General features: G+C 43.8%; 1 protein-coding gene across 1 annotated transcript in view; it reads right to left on the bottom strand.

Annotated features, from left to right (window-relative positions):
• Positions 1-17,500, bottom strand: part of LOC145418634 (glutamate receptor ionotropic, kainate 2-like) — a 148,991-nt gene that overhangs the window by 48,803 nt on the left and 82,688 nt on the right. Inside the window, exons 11-14 of the mRNA XM_080286997.1 lie at positions 10,455-10,658; positions 5,843-5,947; positions 1,577-1,747; positions 328-414 (exon numbers count right to left, since the gene is read on the bottom strand). Coding sequence (XP_080143123.1) covers positions 328-414; positions 1,577-1,747; positions 5,843-5,947; positions 10,455-10,658 — 567 coding nt within the window. The remainder of the gene's footprint in view (positions 1-327; positions 415-1,576; positions 1,748-5,842; positions 5,948-10,454; positions 10,659-17,500) is intronic.

Genomic DNA, 17,500 nt, shown 5'->3' with positions numbered 1-17,500 from the left:
GGTTGGTGGTGGTAGTGGTGTGGCTGTCAGGTCTCCACAGTACCTTGGGGTTCAGGTCAGATTCCTGCTGCATGATGGTAATGTGACAGTGTGTGGTAGTGGTGTGGTAGGTAGATATGGCTGGTGGTAATGGTGTGGTAGGTAGATAAGGCTTGTGGTAGTGGTGTGGTTGGTGGTGGTAGTGGTGTGGCTGTCAGGTCTCCACAGTACCTTGGGGTTCAGGTCAGATCCCTGCTGCATGAGGGTAGTGTGGTAGGTGTGGTAGTGGTGTGGTAGGTAGATATGGTTGGTGGTGGTAGTGGTGTGGCTGTCAGGTCTCCACAGTACCTTGGGGTTCAGGTCAGATCCCTGCTGCATTAAGGTGCCGATGGTGAACCAGAAGGAGTTGCTCAGGGTAAAGTCGTTCTCCATCACCTCCGGATTACTATTGCACGGCCCGGGTACGTGCCATTCGTACGGCGAGAAACGTGCAACGATGTAAATGGTGGTGGAGACGATGATGTAGGCCGCCATGATGTAAAGCCAGATCTCCAAAGCCAGTGGGTTCATGAAACTAAACAGCTGGGTTGGAGCGCGTGTTGGTACCTAGAAGCAGGGTGGGTTAGAGTACGGGGTTCTACGGCGCTCTGTGGGGCTCTGTTGGGAGGGGGCGAGGAAGGTGGGTTCAGGGACATACTCTCTGGGGTATTGGAGGGTCCGTAGCGCCTTTCCCTTAGCGATTTATGCGGCTTTTAACACCTTAACATCCATATTTCTTTTGTTTATACTGTTATGGCCTTTCTATCAACATGGCATGAGTGGCGTTCAGACGGATTTGGATGTGTATTGTGCGGGATAAACCGCAAGAGAAGAGACGCTACGAATCCTCCTATCCAAGCTGGAATACGTCCCAGGGATTTACAGGGATTTACAGCTAGCATAGTGGATTAGGATTGACTGCCACCGGGTCTGCTCTCGTGATCTGAAAAAAAGAGATTTCATTCAAGACAAATTGCAGTGCTCTTGAGGGAAGGTATTTTGGACTGATTTTAAAGCGCCCTGAGGTAGATTAATGGTTTCTGAGGTAGATTAATGGTTTCTGAGGTAGATTAATGGTTTCTGAGGTAGATTAATGGTTTCTGAGGTAGATTAATGGTTCCTGAGGTAGATTAATGGTTTCTGAGGTAGATTAATGGTTTCTGGCTATAGATAGATAGATAGATAGATAGATTATGAGGTGTTTCGTCTGTTATTGCTGTATTATTGGGGTGCCTTATCTATTCAATACTGTATTATTTTACCCTCTAGATAAGAAACCATGGGATGTGTTATCTTTTTAATGTATTATTGGGTGTTTTATCTATGCTGTATTATTGGGGTGTTTTATCTATTACTGTATACCCCTTAGATAGATAGATAGACCATGGGGCACTGTATCTCTTCATCGTTGTCTTTCCCTTCTTCAAGCACTGCAATCTGTCTCAAATGATCACCTTTATGTCCACCTCACCTTCGGGTTAAGGCCTGACCCTTGGCGTAGTAAGGTCCCCGTGATAAACCAGAAGGAATTACTGACGCTAAACTGATTCTCCACGACGTCACTCTCAGCGTTGCAGGGGTGGGGGTTGTTCCACTCGTAAGGGGAGAAGCGAGCCATCACGAACATCGTAAAGGACACCAGTACGTAGGCGGCCAAGACGTAGAGCCAGATCTCCACCGCCAAAGGGTTCATGAAGGAGAACAGGCGGGTGGGCTGGCTCGAAGGGATCTGGGTCAAGGTTAGGTTAGGTTAGGTCGGCTTAGGTCATTCTTGCTGATTTTACCATAGCCAGTTAATCTTAGGTCATTCATGCTAAACTGACCCGACCATGCTCACGAGCTTAGGTCATGCTAGGTCAGTCTTCATACTAAATTAACCACATCATGCTAATTAACCATATGTAGTTAATATTAGGTCATTCTAAATTAACCATAGCTCATCTTAGGTCATTCATGCTAAATTGACCCCACCATGCACACAAGCTTAGGTCATCTTAGGCCATTCATGCTAAATTGACCCTACCATGCTCACCAGCTTAGGTCATGCTAGGTCATCCATGCTAAATTGACCCCACCATGCACACTAGCTAAGGTCATGCTAGGTCAGTGTTCATGCTAAATTAACCACATCATGCTAAATTAACCACATCATGCTGATAAACCACATCATGCTAAATTACCCACATCATGCTAAATTACCCACATCATGCTAAATTAACCACATCATGCTAAATTCACCACATCATGCTAAATTCACCACATCATGCTAAATTCACATCATGCTAATTAACCACATCATGCTAAATTCACCACATTATGCTAATTAACCACATCATGCTAAATTCACCACATCATGCTAATTTCTCCATCAAATATAATCATGCTTAATCCGGTCATGCTAGGTTATGGTAGGTCTGTTCATGCTAGCTTTACCATATCATGCTTATTTACTCCTTCATAATGATCATTCTTAATGTTGTCATACTGCAGTCTTTCCCTTATTATTGTTATTTTATTATTATCATTATTATTATTATTATTATTATTATTATTATTATTTCTCATTATTATTATTATTATTATTATTATTGTTATTGTAGACCGAGGATGAGGTGGAGGGATGGAGTTGAGAGGTATATGAGGGAGGGGGGGTGAGTTGGGGGGGACGGTAGTCAAATGGTGGGTGACAGCGACTTGGAGGCGCTTTGTCTGCGGCCACCCTTTGCGGGATTAGGGCGTCGGGGTATAGATAGATAGTTATTGTTATTATTACTCTTTTTATTATTATTACAGTTGTCGTTATTATTATTATTATTATTATTATTATTATTATTATTAATATTATTATTATTATTATTATTATCTGTGGGTTCAGATGCCTGGTGTCATTGATCGAAGCGAGGAAAATTAGCAATGTTTTTATCAATCTCTCTCTCTCTCTCTCTCTCTCTCTCTCTCTCTCTCTCTCTCTCTCTCTCTCTCTCTCTGCCATGTATTTTCTTTCATTTTTATTATTTTACAATTAGGTTTTCATATTATTTTATAAGATTGTTTAGGACTTAATGAGAGAGTGCTGTATTATTATTATTATTATTATTATTATTATTATTATTATTATTATTATTATTATTATTATTATTATTATTATTATTATTATTATCGTTATTATTATTATTTATTATTATTATTATTATTATGATTATTATTATTTTTATTATTATTATTATTACTTGGCACCCCTTTTTAACGTGGCAGCGTCCGGATTGACTCTGTCGGATACGCTATGTGAAGCTACAGAACGTGGTGAATGTTTTTGGCGTATCCGATAGAGCCAGGATTCCGTGGGCTTGAATGATTAGTGAATGGAAGTGTGGCCTATTGGACTGGTCAGATTTGGGCTGTCTGGACATTGCTACTCCTCACTCTGCCCTAGGGTGGGAAAGGAGGTCCGGATGATAATGATGATGATGATGATGATGATTATTATCACGGTATAATTATTTCTGTAGTCTGGTAGGGCATAAGTGTTTGATGATGATGATGAGCAGGAGTAAGTGGAGGAGGAGGAGAAGAAGCAGGCGGAGGAGGAGGAGGAGGAGGTTTAGTAGTAGTAGTAGTAGCAGTATCACCACCACCACCACCACCACCACCACCATCTCCACTACCACCACCACCTCCACCTCCACCACCACCATCATCATCATCATCATCATCATATCCACCACCACCACCACCATCATCATCATCATCATCATCATCATCATCATCATCATCATCATATCCACCACCACCACCACCACCACCATCATCATCATCATCATATCCACCGCCACCACCACCACCACCACCACCACCACCGCCACCACCACCAATTTCGTATAATCATAATGTGCACATATCATTTGTTTAGGTCCTATATTGAGTGCACATCCTGCCTTCACCCACTGTCAATCTTTTCTTGGCTTCCTTTGAGGTGGTAGGCAGCGATCAGGCACGTGGTTGAGGCAGGGTGAGGCAGGGGGGGAAGGCAGGGAGGAAGGAAGACAGAGAGAGAGAGAGAGAGAGAGAGAGAGAGAGAGAGAGTTTAAGGAAGAGAGGCAGGGGCTGGCAGGAGAGAGAGAGAGAGAGAGAGAGAGAGAGAGAGACAGACAGACAGACAGACAGACAGACATGTTACGGAAGATAGAAGGTAGGAAGAGAGGCAGGGGGGGAAAGGCAGAGAAGTAGAAAGGCAGAGAGAGAGAGAGAGAGAGAGAGAGAGAGAGAGAGAGATTTTAAGGAAGACAGGAAGAGAGGCATGGGCAGGCAGAGAGAGAGAGAGAGAGAGATTTTAAGGAAGATAGAAGGTAGGAAATGAGGCAGGGGGACAGGCAGATAGAGAGAGAGAGATCTTAAGGAAGATAGAAGGTAGGAAGAGAGGCAGTGTAGCCGGGGGGACAGGCAGAGAGAGAGATTTTAAGGAAGAAAGGGAGGAAGGGAGGTTATGAAGGAAGGGAGGAAGGTAGGTAATGAAGGGAGGGAGGAAGGGAGGTAGTGAAGGAAGGGAGGAAGGTAGGTTGGTAAGTAGGTAGGTAGAGAGGCAGAAGACAGACAGGCAGGCAGAGGGCGAGGCAGGGTTGGAGCAGGGGAGCAGACAGGGAGGCAGACGAGCATGAAGGAGAGGGAGATTGATTGATGGGCGGGGGGAGAGAGAGAGAGAGAGAGAGAGAAACAGCCGTATCCAAAAACAAATCGCTTGGGAAGAGGTGTTAGGGAGCTTTCTTACCGACGAGAAAATAATTATAAATAGTAGCGTAAGAGTCAGTGTATATAAACAGTTTTTCTTGTGGGTGATTTAAATGTAAGAGAGGGAGGTGAATGAGCTGGGGAGAGGGCAGCGAAATGGCGGGGGACAGGGCGACATGGAGGCGATTTGTTTGTGGCCACCCCTAATCGGATTAAAGCGTCTGGCTATAGTTAGATAGATAGATAGATAGTATTAAATGGGATTGAGGGGTGTGGGAAAGTAATACAGGTTTATAACATTAACAGAACATAAATAACCATGCCTACCTACGAACAAATCACTCATTGACACACGCGACGACACGCAACCATCAATTTACCATGCAGGTCCCTATTTTTCGCCTCTAACAAACATGCCATACCGTATATATATACATTTTAACTTACCTTCCCCTTGACTCAGTATAATTATTCTCTCTCTCTCTCTCTCTCTCTCTCTCTCTCTCTCTCTCTCTCTCTCTCTCTCTCGAAGAAGAAGAAGAAGAAGAAGAAGAGTCAGAGGAGTTCCCCAAGTTTTTAAAGATAGAGTGAGCTTTCTCTAATCCTCTCACATACATTAAATCCCTCTCAAGTCATCTCACTCTCACCCTAATCCTCTCACATACATTAAATCCCTCTCAGATCATCTCCCATTCACCCTAATCCTCTCACATACATTAAATCCCTCTCAGATCATCTCCCATTCACCCTAATCCTCTCACATACATTAAATCCCTCTCAGATCATCTCCATCTCATCCTAATCCCTCTCAAATATTCTCCCTCTCACCCTGATCATCCCACTGCTTCTAAATCCCTCTCAGATCATCCCCCTCTCACCCTAATCCTCTCACATACATTAAATCCCTCTCAAATCATCTCCCTCTCACCCTGATCCCTCTCAAATATTCTCCCACTCTCCCTAATCCTCTCACATACATTAAATCCCTCTCAGATCATCGCCCTCTCACCCTAATCCTTCCACTTCCTTTAAATCCCTCTCAGATCATCCCCCTCTCACCCTAATCCTCTCACATAAATCCCTCTCATCTCCCACTCACCTTAAATAGGATGGAGATGCCGAGGTTCATAAAAGGCTTCGTAAAATCAATGACGCTCTCTCTCGCGTAGTTGATCGTCATTGAACCCACAGCAAGATCGGCTTTCTGTGGGTAGGAGGTTTGTGGGGGTTAGTTGTGGGTGGATAGATAGCTGAATTTATCTATCTGTATGTCTATCAATCGCGTCTTTGTATATATTATGTCTATCTTTATCTATCGTATCTATTATATCTATCGTATCTCTATCATCATTATATCTATCTTTGTAAGGATGATTGCTGGTGATAGATAGCTGAATTTATCTATCTGTTGGTTTGTCTATCGTATCTTTGTCTATATTATATGTCTATATTCTATCTGTCGTATCTATTATATCTATATTTATCGTATCTTATCTTTATCTTCATTATATCTATCGATTGCTGGTGATAGCTGAATTTATCTATCTATTCTATCGTATCCCTATATTATATCTATCTATATTCTATCTATCGTATCTCATCTATATTTTATCTATCTTCACTCAGTACACCCTTGTTCTGTGATAGCTGAATTTATCTATCTATATGTCTATCTATCGTATCTATCTATCTACATGTCTATCTATCGTATCTTTATATCTATCTATGCCTATCTATCGTATCTTTATATCTGTCTGTCTATCGTATTTTTTTTTATATTCGTAAGAATTGAAAAGCAGGTCATCGTAGTGAAGTGGTAATGAGGTGGAAAAAGTGAATTCAAGTTGCAAAATAAATGAGTTCAAGTTGCAAGTGAGTTCAGATTGTAAGGCAGGTGAATTCAAGTTACAAGTTAATTCAAGTTGCAAGTGAATTCAAGTTGCAAGTGAGTTCAAGTTGCAAGTGAGTTGTAAGGCAGGTGAATTCAAGTTGCAAGTGAATTCAAGTTGCAAGTGAGTTCAAGTTGCAAGTGAGTTCAAATTGTAAGGCAGGTGAATTCAAGTTGCAAGATAAGTGAATTCAAGTTGCAAGATGACTGAATTCAAGTTGCCAGTGAATTCAAGTTGCAAGTAAATTCAAGTTGCAAGTAAATTCAAGTTGCAAGTAAATTCAAGTTGCAAGTGAATTCAAGTTGCAATATAAGTGAATTCATAATGCAAGATGCGAATTCAAGTTGCAAGCGAATTCAAGTTGCAAAATAAGTGCATGTAAAAAAAAATCATTACACATTATATATTTGAGTAAGAAAAGACACTCAAGCACCTAATTAGAGAGAGAGAGAGAGAGAGAGAGAATGAAATAATAGATAAAAAATAGTCGACATGAAATAATAGATAAAAAATAGACATGAAATAATAGATAAAAAATAGACATGAAATAATAGATAAAAAATAGACATGAAATAATAGATAAAAAATAGACATGAAATAATAGATAAAATATAGACATGAAATAATAGATAAAAGATAGACATGAAATAGATAAAAAGACATGAAATAATAGATAGAAAATAAAGTCGACATGAAATAGATAAAAAATAGACATGATTTAATAGATAGAAATAAAATCGACCTTAAATAATAGTGCAATAAAGGAGGCGGTAAGTCCATATTTGCCAGTACACTATTTCTAGAGTTATTCCGCCCATGAGCGGGCAGAAACGCACTCCCAAATTGGGAAGTACTGAGCCTACCCAAGCCTTAAATCGCTTGCATATGTATGAGTTACTCCCTCTCTCCCCTCCCATTTTCTTCCCCTCTCCTTGCTCCTATTATTTCCTTCCTCCTCCCCCTTCTTCCCTCTCCTCCCCCTCCCCCTCTTCTTTCCTCCTCTCTCCCCTTCCTCCCTCTCTTCTTTCCTCCTCTCTCCCCTTCCTCCCTCTTCTTCCTCCTCCTCCTTTCCCCTTCCTTCTTTCTTCCCAGCCACCTCTGTGCTTTCTTCCTCCCCTCCTTCTCCTCCCATTGTCTTCTTCATCTCACCCTCTCCTCTCTCTCTCTCTCTCTCTTTCTCTCTCTCTCTCTCTCTCTCTCTCTCTCTCTCTCTCTTCCCCCCTCCCCTTCCCTTTCCTCCCATCACCCCTTCTCATCTCCCCGCCTCTCCCTCTCCCCACCTCCTTCCAACTCCTTGTCAATACTCTGGTCTTATTCTCCCCTTCAAACTCTTCTCTCTGTTTCTCTACCGCTCCCCTCTGGTATCTCCCCTCCTCTCCCTTCCCATCACCTCATTCTCCCTCTGCTATCTCCCCTCCTCTCCCCTCCCATCACCTCATTCTCCCTCTGCTGTCTCCCCTCCCATCACCTCATTCTCCCTCTGCTGTCTCCCCTCCTCTCCCCTCCCATCACCTCATTCTCCCTCTGCTATCTCCCCTGCTCTCCCCTCCCATCACCCTATTCTCCCTCTTCTCTCCCCTTTCCCTTCCTTTGCCTCCTATTACCTCCCTTTCCCCTTCCTCTTCCCCCGTCCACTTCATTTCAGCTCCCATTTCTCTCTCTCTCTCTCTCTCTCTCTCTCTCTCTCTCTCTCTCTCTCTCTCTCTCTCTCTCTCTCTCTCTCTCTCTCTCTCTCTCTCTCTCTCTCTCTCTCTCTCTCTCTCTCTCTCTCTCTCATCCTATTTCACTTTTATAATGATTCTTTGTTTCTTTCTCTCTCACTATTTGCAATCATTTAGCAACTTAATAACTCCCTGCAGAATAAATCGCTTGTAGTTTGGCCATAAGGAATAATTTAACACGTTTGTAGTAGTGAATGGGATAGTTTAATTAGTTTTTATCCCTCTAAATGGTTGAATTATATGGGTGAAGATTTATTATTATTATTATTATTATTATTATTATTATTATTATTTTTGTTTTCATTAGTAGTAGTAGTAGTAGTAGTATTTTTATTATTAGTTTTAGTATTTATAGTAGTAGTAGTAGTAGTATTTATTATTATTATTATTATCAGTAGTAGTAGTAGTAGAATTTCTGTTGCAGCTTAAATTCACTTGCAATTTGAACTCACCTTGCAACATGAACTCACCTTGCAACTCTGTACTCACCTTGCAATTTTGACCTCACCTTACAACTTGAACTCACTTGCAACTTGAACTCGCCTTGCAACTTTGTACTCACCTTGGTACTTTGTACTCACCTTGCAACTTTGAACTCTCCTTGCAACATGAACTCACCTTGCAACTTTGTACTCACCTTGCGACTTTGAACTCACCTTGCAATTTTGATCTTGCAACTTTGATTCCATCTTGCAGCTTTGAACTCACCTTGCAACTTTGAACTTACCTTGCAACTTTGAATTCACCATACAATTTTGAACTCACTTTACAACTTTGAACTTACCTTGCAACTTTGAACTCACCTTGCAACTAGAACTCACCTTGCAACCAGAACTCACCTTGCAACTAGAACTCGCCTTGCAACTTTGAACTCACCTTGCAACTTTGAACTCACTTTGCAACTTTGATACCACCTTGCAGCTTTGAACTCACCTTCCAACTTTGAACTCGCCTTGCAACTTTAACTCGCCTTGCAACTTGAACTCACCCTGTAACTTTGAACTCGCCTTGCAGCTTTGAAGTTGCCTTGCAGCTTTGAACTCACCCTGTAACTTTGAACTCGCCTTGCAGCTTTGAAGTTGCCTTGCAACTTTGAACTCACCTTGCAACTTTGAACTCATCTTGCAACTTGAATTCATGGGATATTACTGGAAGGTCTTTCTCTCTCTCTCTCTCTCTCTCTCTCTCTCTCTCTCTCTCTCTCTCTCTCTCTCTCTCTCTCTCTCTCAGCGTACTGCCCTCCGCCTGTGGGCTCATGGTCGCGAAGTTCATAAATTAAAACTTGGGGTTCCTTCCCTGATAAACCTTAGAGAGAGAGAGAGAGGGAGAGAGAAAGTCGTAGGCAAGATGATGAAAATTAAGCTGAGAAAGTACCAATGAAAACTATATACCTTCTTAAGTCCCCTTCTCATATTCGAGGTCCATCTCCCTAATCTATCCCTACCTTATCCTATTGCTCCCTAATCTATCCCTACCTTACCCTTCAGCTCCCTAATCCATCCCTACCTTATCCTTCAGCTCCCTAATCTATCCCTACCTTATCCTTCAGCTCCCTAATCTATCCCTACCTTACCCTTCAGCTCCCTAATCTATCCCTACCTTATCCTTCAGCTCCCTAATCAATCCCTACCTTATCCTTCAATTTCCTAATCTATCCCTACCTTATCCTTCAACTTCCTAATGTATCCCTACCTTATCCTTCAGCTCCCTAATCTATCCTTACCATACCCTTCAGCTCCCTAATCTATCCCTACCTTATCCTTCAACTCCCTAATCTATCCCTACCATACCCTTCAGCTCCCTAATCTATCCCTACCTTATCCTTCAGCTCCCTAATCTATCCCTACCTTATCCTTCAGCTCCCTAATCTATCCCTACCTTATCCTTCAGCTCACTAATCTATCCCTACCTTATCCTTCAGCTCACTAATCTATCCCTACCATATCCTTCAACTCCCTACCCAGTCCATTCCACCTCCCTGACTATCCTTGCCTTATTCCTTCGTTCCACAATCTTACCTTATCCTTTCGCTCCCAAATCTTACCTCATTCCTTTGCTCCCTAATCTCACCCTATTCCTTTGCTCCCTAATCTATCCTTACCTTGTCTTTGAGCTCCCTAACCAGTCCATTCCACTCCCCGGACTCTGTGTCAATCAGTCCATAGACACCGTCGCCGGAGAACTCAATCAGGTACTCGAACCCCGCCATCTTCGAAACATGACTCAGTAGATCGACACAGAAGCCTTCGAAGCGTGCGTTTCCCGTCGCGTTCTCGTCCTTAGTTTGCATCACGAACGGCGTCTCCTAAGGGCGGATTCAAGGCGGAGAGATGGTAAAGGGTGCTACTGGGGTGTCTAAGGCCTAAGGGTGAAGGGTGAACGGTAATGGGTGTCCTAAGGGCAAGGGTGAAGAGTGAGGGATTGCGCCGAGATATTTGTAGTGCGGTTGTTGGTTGTGGTGTGTGTGTGTGTGTGTGTGTGTGTGTGTGTGTGTGTGTGTGTGTGTGTGTGTGTGTGAGAGAGAGAGAGAGAGAGAGAGAGAGAGAGAGAGAGAGATTGACCAATGTTTTGAGTGCTGAGGGTAAGTGCTGAAGAGTTAGGTCAATACACTAAGGAGTCTGGATTAAGTAGCTTGAGTGGAAGTGCAAAGTTACAGGTAAAGTGCTTGAGTGAAAGTGCTAGATTCTGTGAAAGCGCTTGAGTGTGAGGACAAACACTTGATCTAGTAAAAGTATCAGTGTTTGAGAGAGAGTGAAATGGCGGGGGACAGGGCGACATGGGGGAGATTTGTTTGTGGCCACCCCTTACGGGATTACTCGTCTGGCGAGAGAGAGATCAGTGTTTGAGGGTGACCTGTTGAAGAAATGGAGGTTTGTAGATGATCTGTTGAGAGAGAGAGAGAGAGAGAGAGAGAGAGAGAGAGAATATGTTCTGTGTATCCCGAAACATTAGAGAAAATAAATCTAGCTCTAATCTCTCTCTCTCTCTCTCTCTCTCTCTCTCTCTCTCTCTCTCTCTCTCTCACCCAGCATATCCACTTGAAGAATGAAAGTGATTTACTCAAAGCATTAGTATATGAGGGAGGGGGGGAGTGAGTTGGGGGGAGGGCAGTCAAATGGTGGGTGACAGAGCGACTTGGAGGCGTTTTGTCTGCGGCAACTCTTTGCGGGATTAGGGCGTCGGGCTATAGATAGATATATTAGTATTTGAAGATAAACTGCCGAAGAGTATGATGTTAAGTTCATAGGAGTCTTCGTAAAAATGCTAGGATACTTTGGTAGCCTTGAATATCAGTAAAAGCATTAAAATATAAGTATCCCTCTGTCTATCTATCTATCTATGTATCTATTGCCAGACGCCTTAATCCCGTAAAGGGTGGCCACAAACAAATCGCCTCCATGTCGCTCTGTCCCCCGCTATTTCATTGCCCTGCTCCCGGCTCACACACCCCTCTCTCATATAGGAGAATGCTAGATATACCGGTATTAGAGGTATGCTTCCTAGGAATCGTGGTGGGAATAGGACCAGCATGACGAATGCAAATATCTCTCTTGCCTTATCCTTCCTAGAAACGCCTTTGTCACTGAGTTACTGAGTTCCTGAGGTCCATTTATTTTACATGAGTCATCCCACTGAATATCTTAAACTAAATTAAATATTAGGAACGTAGGACGAATGCCAGTATCTCTCTTGCCTTATCCTTCCTAGAAACCCCTTTGTTACTGAATTACTGAGTTTCTGAGGGACCAGTTATTTTACATGAGCTAACCCACTGATTATCTTAAACTGACTTGAATACAGTATTAGGAAAAAGTGACAAAACTAAAAGATTGGAGACGTTTAGTAACTTTAGGTGCTAAGAAAGACGACAGCTGGGTATTAACAGCAAACTCATCACTACTACTACTCAGTGTGGCCATGGTGGTGCAAGGAGAGAGACGTCTGCCGCTCCTTGCTCTCTCCGTCATTCTCTCAAACCCTCTTTCATGACGTATAAAACACAGATTTTCTTGTAGAGTTGTCATGAACTTTGGAGGGTTCAGCCAATAAAAGCAAAGGCTGTTCTAGTTTATAAAGTGGTCAGCTGAATAGGCAAGCATTTCGATATTATGATTTTCAGTGGAGTTTGTTATCAGTGTTAAAGTCTGTCTATCAATCTATCTATTGCCAGACGCCACAATCCCGTAAGGGGTGGCCATTTGACTTTGAGTTATTTTTTTTTTTACGGGGAGGGGCACTAACCCTCCACCAACCCACTTGTTGACACATAGGGAGCACATATGGTTTGGTTATATGGTTACTACCCAGCGTTGTAAATGGTTTCTTGGCTTACAGGAAACCATTTGGCTTGTCGCTGAATGTAAAGCCACCTGTAAAGGAAAGAAAAGCAATAAAAAGTGACAGGAAAGATGGGAGAAATAGGAAGAGAGGAGGGCAGGCACAGAAAAAGAATGATAAAAGGCTAAGGAAGAAGTAGGCAGCGCTACATCAAGTGAGTGGATGATGGTGAGAAATAAGAAGAGAGGAGGACAGGCACAGAAAAAGAATGATAAAGGCTAAGGAAGAAGTATGCAGCACTACATCAAGTGAGTGGATGATGGTGAGAAATAGGAAGAGAGGAGGGCAGGCACAGAAAAAGAACGATAAAGGCTAAGGAAGAAGTAGGCAGCACTACATCAAGTGAAGAACATGGTAATTGTGTAAGTCAGTGCTTGTGTGTCATATATATGAAGCATCAGGGTGTCGGCATTTACTGCCATATGGAAGGACATACTGCCAACACCTGATGCCTACTTAAATATACTACCAATACCCGGTGCCTACTTACTACTTCTTACTTTACTACCTACTACATACTACCTACCGTTACTACATATTACTTACTACATATTACCTAGTACTTACTACCTACTATCTACTACCTACTACCTACTACTTACTACCTACTACTTACTGCATACTACCTACTACTTACTACATACTACCTACTGCTAACTACATAATACCTGCTACATACCACCTATTACTTACTACATGCTACTTAATACCTACTGCCTACTACTTACTACCTACTACCACTACCTACTACATACTACACACTACCAATACCCGGTGCATACTTAAAACCTTGCCATTGGTACTTATTGAACCCAGACACGGGTCATTGTAGAACAGGAGGCATACACGATGCCACTGAGCCACCGTGGATCCGACTGATACGGAATTCAACTAGGCATGAGAGGACGGTAATTTTCTTAAGTGAGGCCAAAAAAAAACGAACAGAAAATGGGGAATGGCGATGTGGGAGCTTGCTAAGTCATCCTGCTGGTGGTGTAATGATTCCGAGGAATATATACAGAGTTGTCGTTTTCTCTCATTCTGGTAGTGGGAAAGTGGAGGTAATGGTTTGAGAGAGAGAGAGAGAGAGAGATAGAGGATGAAAATAGTGTAACAGCATTTTATCCGGTCCGCTCCCAGGCGATCAGGGCGGACTGCTAAGAGATAGAAATGGTTTCCCCTGTCTCAGTGAAAATCCCCCTTCCTCCCCCCTCCCCACCTCTCCCTCTCCTTTCCCCTCCCCCCTCCGCACTTCTCCCCGCCCTTCCCTCCCCTCCTCTCCCCCTCCCCTCCTCTCCCCCTCCCCACCTCTCTAAAAAGGAAGAGATTGGAGGGTTGGGAGGGAAGTGGACCCTAAAACGGAGCCACTGTCCATATCAATCTCTCTCTCTCTCTCTCTCTCTCTCTCTCTCTCTCTCTCTCTCTCTCTCTCTCTCTCTCTCTCTCTCTCTCTCTCAGGGAATTTGTCTAGACTTTACACTGCAATATAGAGTTACCCTTTCCATACCTTCCCTAACCTGTTCCATACCCACCCTTCCATACATTGCATACCCCTTCCATACCTTCCCTACCCTGTTCCATACCCATCCTTCCATACCTTCCCTACCCTGTTCCATACACACCCTTCCATACCTTCCCTACCCTGTTCCATACCCACCCTTCCATACCTTCCCTACCCTGTTCCATACCCACCCTTCCATACCTTCCCTACCCTGTTCCATACACACCCTTCCATACCTTCCCTACCCTGTTCCATACCCACCCTTCCATACCTTCCCTACCCTATATACCCACCCTTCCATACCTTCCCTACCCTGTTCCATACCCACCCTTCCATACCTTCCCTACCCTATATACCCACCCTTCCATACCTTCCCTACCCTATATACCCACCCTTCCATACCTTCCCTACCCTATATACCCACCCTTCCATACCTTCCCTACCCTGTTCCATACCCACCCTTCCATACCTTCCCTACCCTACATACCCACCCTTCCATACCTTCCCTACCCTATATACCCACCCTTCCATACCTTCCCGACCCTACTTACCCACCCTTCCATACCTTCCCTACCCTGTTCCATACCCACCCTTCCATACCATCCCGACCCTACTTACCCACCCTTCCATACCTTCCCTACCCTGTTCCATACCCACCCTTCCATACCATCCCTACCCTGTTCCATACCCACCCTTCCATACCATTCCTACCCTACTTACCCACCCTTCCATACCTTCCCTACCCTGTTCCATACCCACCCTTCCATACCTTCCCTACCCCTTCCATACCCACCCCTTCCATACCTTCCCTACCCTGTTCCATATCCACCCTTCCATACCATCCCGACCCTACTTACCCATCCTTCCATAAATTCCCTACCCTGTTCCATACCCACCCTTCCATACCATCCCTACCCTGTTCCATACCCACCCTTCCATACCATCCCTACCCTGTTCCATACCCACCCCTTCCATACCTTCCCTACCCTGTTCCTTATCCTAACACCTCTTCCTTAACGATTTATTTTCCAAACTACTCAGTAATATCCCCAGCTTTGCTCCTTCTGTCTTTTCAATATCGATATAGATTGCATAATTACCACACAAGAATATAGTAACGGAGCAGAATCAGGAATAAGTCGGTAAGGAGGAGGTGTTAGTAAGCTTCCTAACTGTTCTAGAATACCGTCCAAATACTTTAGTGACCCTTATCCGTGCGCTCTGTTTTTTATTTATTTTACGAGGTAGTGGCGACCATCATCCACTCACTTGATGTAGTGTTTCCCACTTCTTCCTTCACCTTTACCACCTCTACTCTGTCTGCCCTTCTTTATTCCCATTCCCTCCATCTTTACTGTCACTTCATTACTCTTTCCTTTCCATGTGGCTTTACATTGAGTGACAAGCCAAATGGTTTCCTGTAAGCCAGGAAACCATTTACAACGCTGGGTGGTAACCATATAACCAAATCATACGTGTTCCTATGTGTCAGTGAGTGGGTTGGCGGAGGGTTAGTTGTAAAACAACTCAGTCAAACGGTCACCCTTTGTGGGATTATTGTGTCTTGTTATAGATAGATAGATAGATTATGGCGTCTGGCTATAGATAGATAGATATTTTAAGTCGGCTGGTGCTGTTTTAATAATGTAATAATACTTTAGAGGTAACCCGGTGACCTTCCCAAAAATAATATAGTCTACGATACCAGGCGGATCCATACTCCGTTTTCTCTTTGTCGGTCGATTCAAAATTACGCAAGTTGGAAAATTTTGACTTGTGCAGATTTATATATTGTGAGGATGCAGGAATTTCGACCCATATCATTCCTACAGTGAGAGACTGACGAGGAGAGTGTCTGAGTGAGGTGGAGGGGGAGAGAGGGAGGGGAAGGCGAAGGGTGAGATACAGGGATGGAGTGGAGAGGTATATGAGAGTGGGGGGGGGGAGAATTTCGACCCATTTCATTCCTACAGTGAGAGACTGACGAGGAGAGTGTATGAGTGAGGTGGAGGGGGAGAGAGGGAGGGGGAGGCGAAGGGTGAGATGGAGGGATGGAGTGGAGAGGTATATGAGAGAGAGGGGGTGTGAGTTGGGAACAGGGCAGTGAAATGGTGGGGGACAGGGCGACGTGGAGGCAGTTTGTTTTTGGCCACCCCGTATGGGACTAAGGCGTCTGGCAATAGACAGATAGATAGATAGATCGATAGATAGAGAAGACAGGTGTTGCATAATCAACTGAGTGTCAATAGAGATCAACAGAGCAAGGGAGAGAGACAGCAATATCCCAGCCACTCACCTTTGTTAAAATAAAAGATTGCAGAATAACACGACCCGCCATTGTTTCTCTCTCTCTCTCTCTCTCAGCACAAACTACCACCTCGGGTATCAGTGGTAGCCTTACAACCACAACTACCACCGTATTCCCACCACAACTACAACCTTACTACCACAACTATCACCTTACTACCACAACTACCACCTTACTACCACAACTACCACCTTATTACTACCACAGCTGCCGCCATAACTACCACCACAAATGCAGCTACAGCCACAATTATAACCACAACTACCATCGTATTACAACCACCACTACCACAGCTACCACAGCTGTCCTGCAAATGAGCTAGCTACCACCTCAACCACAACAACTACCATTAAACCAACCACCTACCACCACCACAGCTACTACCACAGCGTTCCAACCTACAACCACAACTACAACTACCACAACTGCCCTACAAATTAGCCAGCTACCACTTCAACCTCAACCACAACAACTACCATTAAACCAACCACCTACCACCACACCTACCACAACTACCACACCTACCACCACTACCATCCTTCCTACCATCTACTATCCACGTACTTACCACTATCACCAGTCTGTACCATCACGACTTATTTGCCTACCACAATTACTATTCAGATAAAAGTACCACGACCACAATTACAACTACCGTAACTACCACAACTACCGTAACTACCACAGCTACCACACCTACCACAGCGACCACAGCTTCCACACCTGCCTACCTCAGCTACCACACCTACCACAACTACCATTCAGATAAACGTACGACTACCACAACTACCACACCTACCACAACTACTACATCTGTCACAACTACCACACCTACCACATCCACCACAACTACACCTACCACAACTACCGCACGTACCACACCTACACCTACCACAACTACCGCACGTACCACACCTACCACAACTACCACGCCTGCCACAACGACCACACCTGCCACAACTACCACACCTACCACAACTGTCACAACTACCACCCCCTC

Source organism: Coenobita brevimanus, chromosome 115 (genome assembly GCF_032717465.1).
Source record: "Coenobita brevimanus isolate Jiangsu-jjx chromosome 115, ASM3271746v2, whole genome shotgun sequence".
In the NCBI taxonomy this organism is placed as follows: Eukaryota; Metazoa; Arthropoda; class Malacostraca; order Decapoda; family Coenobitidae; genus Coenobita; species Coenobita brevimanus.
The sequence above is the reverse complement of the archived record's forward strand: the minus strand, read 5'-3'. Positions and strand labels throughout refer to the sequence as shown.